At 37.4% G+C, this 11,051-nt stretch overlaps 1 protein-coding gene across 3 annotated transcripts; it reads left to right on the plus strand.

The window, feature by feature from the left end:
- Positions 1-3,780: 3,780 nt before the first annotated feature.
- Positions 3,781-11,051, plus strand: LOC105209427 (retinol dehydrogenase 14). 3 transcript variants are annotated; one of them, XM_011179817.3, is made up of 4 exons: positions 3,781-3,969; positions 7,240-7,377; positions 9,983-10,121; positions 10,188-11,051. In XM_011179817.3, exons 2-4 carry the CDS (start codon positions 7,240-7,242, stop codon positions 10,916-10,918), a joined length of 1,008 nt encoding a protein of 335 aa, XP_011178119.1. In that variant the 5' UTR covers positions 3,781-3,969; the 3' UTR covers positions 10,919-11,051. The 3 variants fall into 3 exon arrangements, with proteins under 3 accessions (XP_011178119.1, XP_011178121.1, XP_011178120.1); XM_011179819.3 differs by lacking the exon at positions 7,240-7,377 and having other exon boundaries at positions 3,781-3,973; XM_011179818.3 differs by lacking the exon at positions 7,240-7,377 and having other exon boundaries at positions 3,783-3,969.

Here is an 11,051-nt window from a genome sequence, read left to right on the forward strand (position 1 = left end):
GGTGCTCACTAACGAAAAACGTTGGAAACACTAAATTTTAATGAAAAGTTGGTACAGAAAAGCGGCACTCAGATTGGTATAAAAAATTGAAATAAGTGTGACCCATAAGTGGATCTAAACATTATATCTCAAGAACTGCTCGAACAATTTCAACGAAATTTGGCACATAATAATTTCTTAATACCGTGATGTTACTAATGTAAAATGAAATGGGTTAAGAACCACAACTAACACAGTATACACAATTGGACTATAACATTTCAAGGCTACAGATATCGAACAAGAAGACCTGAAAATATTTAATAGGAATTTAGAGGAAATCTTTTTTTCCAAAAATGTTCCAAGAGTTTTTAAAATTGGGTTTTAACTTCTCTTAACGCGCATATATCTAATATTAGGATTTTCAAAATGCTGATGGGCGTTATACCCTATATATTGGTTAATATGTGAAATATCTTAAGATAACTTAAGTGACGTATAATTTTGGACATAATATAGTTTGGTGGCGAAAATCAGTAAAATCTGTCCAGAAATCACCTCAGGACTCAGATACTATATGTTCGTCTTAATTGCCGAAGACTAATCGTTCCACTCGTTCTTCCTTCTCGCTGCTTGCCGCCAATCGAAAATCCCAAGTGCAGCCAGGTCCCTCTCCCTCCTCCTCTGCTTCCAAAAGCGGGTACTGCATGGAATACTTTCAGAGCTGGGCCACCTTCATCCATTCGAACAACATGACCTAGCCAGCGTAGCCGCTGTTTTTTTATTCGCTGGACTATGTCTATGTCGTCGAATAACACATACAGCTCATCGTTCCATCGTCTGCGGTATTCGCCGTTGCCAATTCTTAAGGGACCATAAATCTTCCGCAAAACCTTTCTCTCGAAAACTCCTAGTGCCGTCTCATCGGATGTTGACATCGTCCACGCTTCTGCACCGTAAAGTAGGACGGGAATGATGAGAGACTTGTAGAGTTTGGTTTTTGTTCGTCGAGAGAGGACTTTACTTTTCAATTGCCTACTTAGTCCATAGTAGCACCTGTTGGCAAGAGTGATTCTGCGTTGGATTTCCAGGCTGACATTGTTATTGCTGTTAATGCTGGTTCCCAGGTAGACGAAATTATCTACAACTTCAAAGTTATGACTGTCAACAGTGACGTGGGAGCCAAGACGCGAATGCGCTGACTGTTTGTTTGACGACAGGAGATATTTCGTCTTGTCCTCGTTCACCACCAGACCCATACGTTTCGCTTCCTTATCCAGTCTGAAGAAAGCAGAACTAACGGCGCGGGTGTTGTTTCCAATGATATCGATATCATCGGCGTACGCCAGTAGCTGTACACTCTTATAGAAGATTGTACCTTCTCTGTTTAGCTCTGCAGCTCGTATTATTTTCTCCAGCATCAGGTTAAAGAAATCACACGAGAGTGAGTCACCTTGTCTGAAACCTCTTCTGGTATCGAACGGCTCGGAGAGGTCCTTCCCGATCCTGACGGAGCTTTTGGTGTTGCTCAACGTCAGCTTACACAGCCGTATTAGTTTTGCGGGGATACCAAATTCAGACATCGCGGCATAAAGGCAGCTCCTTTTCGTGCTGTCGAAAGCAGCTTTAAAGTCGACAAAGAGATGGTGTGTGTCGATCCTATTTTCACGGGTCTTCTCCAAAATTTGGCGCATGGTGAATATCTGGTCCGTTGTTGATTTTCCAGGTCTAAAGCCACACTGATAAGGTCCAATCAGTTTGTTGACGGTGGGCTTTAGTCTTTCACAGAATACGCTCGACAGAACCTTATACGCGATGTTGAGGAGGCTTATCTCACGGTAATTGGCGCAAATTGTGGGGTCTCCCTTTTTGTGTATTGGGCAGAGTACACTGAGATTCCAATCGTCAGACATGCTTTCTTCCGACCATATTCTGCAAAGAAGCTGATGCAAGCACCTTATCAGCTCTTCGCCGCCGTATTTGAATAGCTCGGCCGGTAATCCATCGGCACCCGCCGCCTTATTGTTCTTCAAGCGGGTAATTGCTATTCGAATTTCTTCACGGTCGGGCAATGGAACATCTGCTCCATCTTCGTCGATTGGAGAATCGGGTTCGCCATCTCCTGGTGTTGTACTTTCACTGCCATTCAGCAGGCTGGAGAAGTGTTTCCTCCACAAACTCAGTATACTCTGGTCATCAATAACTAGATCACCTCTGGGGGTCCTACAGGAGTGCGCTCCGGTCTTGAAACCTTCAGTTAGTCGCCGTATCTTTTCGTAAAATTTTCGAGCATACTCACGCATTTCGGCCTCTTTCTTTTTTTGTCTGCAAATGCGTCTCGTTTCCCTCTTCAGCTCTCGGTATCTTTCCCATCCCGCTCGTGTTGCGGTCGATCGCAACATTGCGAGGTAGGCAGTCTGTTTTCTCTCCACTGCGAGACGACAATCCTCATCATACCAGCTGGTTTTTTGACTTTTCCGAAAACCAATGGTTTCGGTTGCAGCTGTACGTAAGGAGTTTGATATGCCGTCCCACAGCTCCCTTATACCGAGATGCTGATGAGTGCTCTCAGAGAGCAGGAGTGCAAGTCGAGTAGAAAATCGTTCGGCTGTCGGTTGTGATTGTAGCTTCTCGATGTCGAACCTTCCTTGTGTTTGTTGACGTGTACGCTTTTCTACACAGAGGCGGGTGCGTATCTTAGCTGCTACAAGATAGTGGTCCGAGTCGATGTTGGGACCACGAAGCGTACGCACATCAAAAACACTGGAGACATGTCGTCCATCTATCACAACATGATCGATCTGGTTGCGAGTGATTCGATCCGGGGACAGCCAAGTAGCTTGATGGATTTTCTTATGCTGGAATCTAGTACTACAGACGACCATATTTCGGGCCCCGGCGAAGTCGATCAGCCTCAGACCGTTTGGCGATGTTTCGTCATGGAGGCTGAATTTTCCGACTGTTGTGAATCAGCGATATGTTGAAGAACCTCGCTTTGATGCGGATTGTGGCTAGACGTTCATCCACCGGAGTGAATGCCAGGACTCGACGACGGAGTCTCTCTCCCACCACGAATCCCACACCGAATTTGCGCTCCTTTATATGGCCGCTGTAGTAGATGTCACAAGGACCCACCTTCTTCCGTCCTTGTCCCGTCCATCGCATTTCTTGGATTGCGGTGATGTCAGCCTTTACTCTTACGAGGACATCAACCAGCTGGGCAGAGGCACCTTCCCAATTAAGGGTCCGGACATTCCAGGTGCATGCCCTTATTTCGTAGTCCTTTAAACGTTTGCAGTGGTCGTCATCAAAATTGGGGTCTCTCATCCGAGGCTGTTTTTTCTTGCATTGGCAATATAAGTTAAATTTCATACAAATTACCTTCCATAACTCGAAGTCTCTCTAAGTCGAAAATCAACTCTACATATATGTATGTATATTTGTCATTCAATCAGTTATACAATGACATTTGGTTTCCTTGACAACGCTGTATTACAAAATAAAAGACTTAAGCCACGAACTTCCAACTGCACGCTCAGTAAATAGGTGTTATTATCAAACTCTACTGCATAAACGATCAGAGAAACAGAAAACATTTTGTTGTTATTACACTCCAATTTCAATTTTACTCATTTTCAATACCCATTTCAACAAGTGTTGCAAAAGAAAGTGGCAACAAAACATAGAGAGCGCTTAATGAAATCACAGAGCGCACTTGCTGCACTGATAGGCACCGAAGAAAAGCAAAGCTTGCACAGTTAACAGCGTTTAAAACTCGCATTCAATGCTTAGTAAAATTGTGGCCAACAAAGCAAGCGTATAAACTCGCAAGCAGTAAAGACGAGCGACTATTCATGCAAGACGATCGCAACAATACCCGCGAGCAGTCTCAAGTTAATCGTCCAAGGCGAAGGTTGTACGTGCGCGTAATTTGAACGAAATAATTTACAAAAATTTATAAAGAAAGTTTTTTTTTGGTGTAAATAGAAGGTAGGTAGGTGCAAGCGAAGCGAAAATTAATTTAAAACATAAAAATTAATTTTTTCTCTTTTTAATTTCAATTCGTGTTTATATAAAAAGTGCTGATTGAGCACGAAAATTTGTGCAACTTATTATAATATGTGTTGTGCTGGTTGCTCAAGTAACTGAAAATCATTATTATGCATACATTCATACATATTTACGGCAAAGGCTTGTCTTCGTATGTTGAGTATGGCGAGAGTTTTCATTTCCATGGCTTAGTTGTAATGATTTTCCGTCGACTTTTGGTGAAGCGACAACAACAAATGTAGTATATTTATAATGAGCGTGAAGCAAGTTCTACTCACAAAAGCAACAACAGGCTAAAGCAAAACAGAATTTCCCTACAAATAAATATGAAAGCAATGGTAGACTGTGCATTCGAAAATTGTTGTTGTACACACTATATGCATGTTTGTGTTTGGCGGCCGCTTGGGAAAGGCATTGTGAAGAATGTGCTGTAGAAAGAAGTTTGCTCGTCTTGATGACGTGGTTGATGCAAAGAAACAAGTGTACACAAATAATTGGATTTTAATAAAAAAATCTTCATTTATATACATACTTGCATACATATTTCTATATGTACTCTGTTGAACTTCAATTTTTCATTCATAATTGATTTGCTTTGGCTTTTCTTGTTTCTCCAAAGAGCTTGTATAATATCCACGCTCGCATTGCGTAAAGCGGTGAAAGTTATTTTTTTTTCGCAACAGAATAAAGCGTTTATTGGAGTTAAGTTTAGTTTTTTGTTTGTTGTCTTTCCTCAGTAAATATGTGTATTAATTAAAGCTGTGGAGTGGGTAAACTAAAATTAACATCAATTACTAAAATTGTGGACTTTCACCTCAGTTGGGTAACTGTTAGTTGCTAGTTTCAGTGTGTGGCAGATTTTGTACTTAAGTTAATGGACTTTATTGAAGATATATGCATATACATATATTTGAAATTGATTAATATTCTGTGATATTCTGACAAAATTTTTATTGTACTTGTTTTTATTTACTGGCATGATATATACCGAAACAAAAAAAGTTAATAAGTAAAATATATGTAAAAATTCATTTTTTTATTCAAATCTGACTAAAAAGCTAAAAAAAGAGTAGTTTGGACTTTTATATTAAAATGAAAAAAAAAAAATAAATTAATATTAATATTCCAATGAAAATCGAATTCGTCCACAAAAATATTCCATATTAAATTACATAGAATGAGTGTCGCATCCAAGCATTTGAGTTCTCCATAAAATGTTTCACTATAAAAATCAGCTTAAAACGCAATTGTTGACTTAAACTTGTTAAAATAATATGAAGTATATTTCGAGACAAATATTAATAACAACTCGTTCTAAAAAAATACCCAAAATTTTTATTTTGGTAGCACATATTATTTAATTATATATATATATATATGGACATCCATATTTATTCGTATGAAAGCTGAATAATGCAATGCTCACATTGTTTTGTAGCAAAAATCATTTAAATTAAATTCATTTAAATGGTATAAAGTTGCTGACACGGATTATCAAGCAGCACCATGACATACAAACATACTTATTGACTGACTGATTTGCATTGTTAAATAAGCACATACACAGACAACCATATATGTATGTTTGTGTGTCACTATTGAATAATACTGGCTTAAAACCGCAAAATAGACGCGCGCTCTGGACGATTTTAATTAATTAGCTTTGCAATTTTTTTTTAATCTTTTAATATTTCTGTACACATTTTAAAGTGTAGTATATACAACAGTCACAAGTTATTTGTTAAGGCTAAGTTTAGTGCCTTTTGTTACTATATTTTACTACCAGCCCTTTAGTATATTTGAAACTACCTTGAACATAGTAAAAAATCTCTCATTCATCTCTATCGCATATTTTCATTTTTTCATTTCATTTTCATGCCTACTCCATATTATTACAAATTGCAAAACAATAAATAAGTTAGGAAGGGCTAAGATCGGGTGTAACCGAACATTTTATACTCTCGGAATTTATTGATGTAATTTTATTATGAGAACATACAATTTGACCCATATATTCGGCATAAAGTCCACTAGAATAGCGAAAATTATTATATATCCTATATAGATGCCGGAATAATTCCTGGACCGATTTCACTCATTTACACCATCAAGCTATGTACATTACATCCAATAATACGCTCATTTAATTCTGGTAAGATCTCTCACATATAACCGATTTATACGTGATAAAGTTCAACGAAAGTTTGATAATCCGATTTTGTCCATTTGTAGCACTGAGGTATTATAGGGAAAAAATTATCACTGAATTTCTATAGAATATTTGAGAGATTTATCTAAGTTAACCATTGATGATGAGATCTTTATGCTCGATATATGATGCCTTGAAAAGTTGTTGTCGGATTTCGACCCCAATTTTGGAATGAGTGATGTCACACTTCAAATTTAGTATTTGTGTAAGGTTTTATTCCGATATCTTCATTGGTTCTTGTCGTATATATGGAAAAGTGAACGAATAAGATAGATTTCAAAATTGTGTTACATGACAAATAGAAGTGGTTGTTAACCGATATATAACATTTTCCATCGGTAAATCAGAGTATTAAGAAAATACTATGTCCCAAATTTCAATGAAATTGATCGTGTAGTACCTGAGATATGGTTTTTGAGTTTTATTTTAATTATGCCAAATTTAATGACAGTGGATAGCCAAATAATCGCAAAAAATCAAAATTATGCTTTTATTAATATTTTTTTATTTATTGGTGTACAAATAAATAATAAACAAATTCTTATTTATTTTGCATTCCGGTCTTTTGCTGTCCTCATTGAAAGTAGATTTTTTACACCCTAGACCAACATGTTCCATAGGATATTATGTTATAAATTCAATACTAGCCGAATGAAGTTATGAAATTATTGTGCTATGTCTCTATAATGAGACTACAATGAAATCAGCGAACATATCTACTAAACTAAAAAAGAAAGAGAATATATAATCAATTTAGTTTTTCGGTGTTGGAGGATAGTCTGATTCCATATTTAATAAAAAAATCGGGTATAAAAAGCTTTGGTTTCATCCGAGTATTGACTTTCTTACTTGTTTTGCTTTGCTCTTTCTTCTCTTTTGCATAAATTTGAATTTTGTGTTATCCTCTTTACTTTATTGCATAACAAACAAGCAATTTTTATACATATTTATATTTATTATATTTGCTTTTGTACACACACACACTCTAATATCTATTATAGATGGGTTTATTGAATGTGTTACCAAGTGCCGACTATCTGCGCGACATTTTGCTTTTAGCCTTGATTTCGGCCATCGTTGCCACACTACTGAGCGTACGCTTCTATTTGCGCATTACAGCCGGGAGATGTTTCACAGAGGTAACCGCCTGCTTTTTCTCCACTCACCTCTCTCACTAGGTAACTGTCACCCTGTCACCCGTCACCTTATGAACCAACCTAAGTGCTTTCCAATTTCATTTTTTATTTGCTTATGTATTTCCCCACCAAATCTTCACACAACAAACAACACATACTAATTATATAAACGTATTAAATCCTAATATGTGAGCACGGTTTTAATTATCTAATTACAAATGTTGAAATAGTCGTCGTTAGTTAGCTGAGGAGGTTAGTACTGTGTGACATTATGCAAGTCATTATTATATGTTAACTGTTAAGCTGAAAAATACCGGTAAGACACGCGTTTAACTCGCGACTGTGACATTAATACCCAACTAACCTATGGTACCTAGTACTTGTAGTTATGAACATATGTATCAGCATGTGCTAGTTCACGGCAATGAAAAGTTAAGACCAGTTTTGCGCGTGGCAAAATTTTAACTACAAACCTCTAGTAATAAAAAATATTTAGTAGTGTTGTATTAATATAATGTATAGATACAATTTGAGCAAATAGAGCTCAATTTTCTTTCATAAAATATTTGACCTGAAGTACCCCATTCGATTATTAATAATTACTCTATTTTATTATTACTACTTGCGGCACAAGGGTACTTCCACATTTTCAAACAATGAGCTAGTTCTACTTCTAATTGCCGTTATTACTCATGAATTATGAATAATTGCATGAACACAGTTATTAAACCATTTTCAATGATGTTTTTAATTGTATGACAGATGCACACCAGTCGCATTAAGTAATCAATTACTGTTGTTAAATTTCAAGTAAAAATGCTTAAAACAAGGTTTTAGTCATAGCTTAGTCTTATAAATTCACTTGCAAATATTGTTATAAGTCGATAATAGCCTTTTTGCACAGCCAACTTAATTGATACATTAAGATTATAATTGAGAAACCAATTTTTGACCTTCGCACTGCCGGCTACTCGATAAACGATCAGCTTTCCACAAGAAGTTGTTAAGTTTCATCTTCCTATTTTTAGCAGCGACATCTACCGTCGAGTCGCATTACTGATATTTTATCAATAAAAAAGCCAAATTTAGAGTGGGTGCATATAGTGCATTTTCAACTCGATTTGTATTCAATTAAAAATGTAGAAAAATGAGATTTTAATTTAGAATCGTAAATCGATCTAAATCAGCGCTTTAATCGAGCAAAGGATGGTTAATTGATCAATTAACTCCTGTGCGAAAAGGCTATAAAAACTAGTTTGGACGATTTAAGTGACGATGTGTCTATTAACTCACTTGTAATTTGACAGTTTTTGCCATTTCGTTGAACCGAGTGAATTCAATACGCAGTGTATCTTTCTAAATATGTGGATGCCTCAAGTTTACTTTATAAGTAATAAAGAGAATACTTGCAAATGCAGCCTCATAGTTTGAGTTTATTGGGTTATATTCGTATCTTTACAAAAATCCCGCTTGTCATCACTATGATTGCTGTTGTTAACTTATACCTTTAGCTCCACATACATACATTTATAGCGGGCTGATGAGCGAGATTTCCGAGAGCGTATTTCGCTTATAAATTAACTATGTACTTACTAAGGCCAAGGCAGATGTCAACATAGACGTGACTATATTATTAAGTGCGTATGAAAAGCGTCCCAGTAAGAAATTCCAATTGGAAACCACCAAGCGGAGCCAGGTCGCTCGCTCTCTACCTGATCTTTCCGACGAAGTGATTGTCTTCCTCTTCCACTGTTTCCATCAGCTGGTACTGCATCGAACACTTTCAAAGCTGGAGTGCTTTCATACATTCGGAAAACATGTCCTAGATATTCTTCTATAGTTTACGGTTGCCAATGTTCAAAGGACAATAAATCTTCCGCAAAACCATTTACCCGATTCCTAGTGCCGTCTCACCGGATGTTGACATCGTCCATGCTTCTGCACCATAAAGCAGAACGGGGGTGATAAAAGACTTGTAGAGTTTGATTTTGGTTCGTCGAGAGAGGACTTTACTTTTCAATTGCCTACTCAGTTCTAAGTAGCACCTGTTGGCAAGATTGATTCTGCGTTGGAGTTCGAGGCTCACATTGTTTTTGATGCTGGTTCCAAGATGAACGAAATTATTTACAACTTTAAAGTTATGACTGTCGTCTTTGTCTAGCCTTCTATCAATTTTGATATTGGCGCTTCGCTATCATGGCGACTCCAAGATAGATTAATTGTTTTAAAAATTTTGAACCCAGAGGACCTGAGGATCAACCCTATGCTCATTGATTATGTAATTAAATACAGCATGAGATATAATATGTAATGAGATACTATCCCATGAAACCACTTTTATCAGATGAGTTAAGAAAAAAGGTATTTTTTTAATGTGGGGAATGAGTTATAGGCAATGGTTGGGCCGTTTTTATTGTGTTAAGAAGATACTTCATTGAAGTACAAAACGACAAAAAATATGTTGTTTCGAAAATGTCAAACCGTAATTGACTCATGTATTATAATTTCAAAAATATATCGGAACCTTCAACTAACTGCTTTCTTATTAATTTTCATATTTTTAAACTTTTGTAAAATTTTTAAAATTAATTATTTCCATAACTTGCAGACCAAAATGGAAGGCAAAACAGTTATCATCACAGGCGCCAACAGTGGCATTGGCAAGGAGGCAGCACGCGATTTGGCACAGCGAGGAGCGCGCATTATTATGGCGTGCCGAAATCTGGAGACCGCGAATGCCGCCAAAGGTAAATACAAGCATTAATAATGAAAGTAATATTATAACACTAATATGTACCATTCCATTCTTCCAGAGGAAATCAGCAAGGAGACTGGCAACAACAACTTGATTGTGAAGAAATTGGATTTGGGCTCACAGAAGTCGGTACGCGAATTTGCCGCTGATATTGTTAAGAACGAACCGAAAATCGATGTACTTATACACAACGCTGGTATGGCGTTGGCATTCCGTGGTCAAACTAGTGAAGATGGCATTGAATTGACAATGGCCACAAATCATTATGGTCCATTTTTGCTTACTCACTTGTTGATCGATGTTTTGAAGCGTAGCGCTCCAGCACGCATTGTCATCGTTGCTTCCGAACTATATCGTTTTGCTTCGGTGAATTTGGATAAACTCAATCCGATTGGTACATTCCCAGCTGCTTATCTGTACTACGTGTCGAAATTCGCCAATATTTATTTTGCACGCGAATTGGCCAAACGCTTGGAAGGTAGCGGTGTAACGGTGAATTTCTTGCATCCAGGCATGATTGACTCGGGTATCTGGCGTAATGTGCCCTTCCCACTCAACTTGCCAATGATGGCTATAACAAAGGGTTTCTTCAAGACACCAAAGGCGGGCGCACAAACCACCATCTATTTGGCTACCTCCGATGAAGTGGCCAATGTGTCGGGCAAATATTTTATGGACTGCAAAGAGTCGACTTTGAGCGCTGCTGCGATGGATGAGGAGAAGGGCCGCAAGTTGTGGGAGGAGTCGGTTAAGTTGGTCAAGTTGACCGCGCAAGATCCAAAGATCTAATCAAATTTAACTACCAGTCTTAATGCTAACATTTTTTTATAAGAAATAATTACAAGTAATCTAAGTTTCATAGCGTGCAATATTGCATTTTTAATGGAATTATGAAATAAATTTTATTTTTATTTTTTGCAAA

Source organism: Zeugodacus cucurbitae, chromosome 2 (genome assembly GCF_028554725.1).
Source record: "Zeugodacus cucurbitae isolate PBARC_wt_2022May chromosome 2, idZeuCucr1.2, whole genome shotgun sequence".
NCBI lineage: Eukaryota > Metazoa > Arthropoda > Insecta > Diptera > Tephritidae > Zeugodacus > Zeugodacus cucurbitae.

Excerpts from the sequence above, each read along its gene's own strand:
- LOC105209427 (XM_011179817.3), top strand. The coding sequence starts at position 7,240 with ATGGGTTTATTGAATGTGTTACCAAGTGCCGACTATCTGCGCGACATT. Across the intron at positions 7,378-9,982 it reads CCGGGAGATGTTTCACAGAG|ACCAAAATGGAAGGCAAAAC; the intron begins GTAACCGCCTGC and ends CATAACTTGCAG. Across the intron at positions 10,122-10,187 it reads GACCGCGAATGCCGCCAAAG|AGGAAATCAGCAAGGAGACT; the intron begins GTAAATACAAGC and ends CCATTCTTCCAG.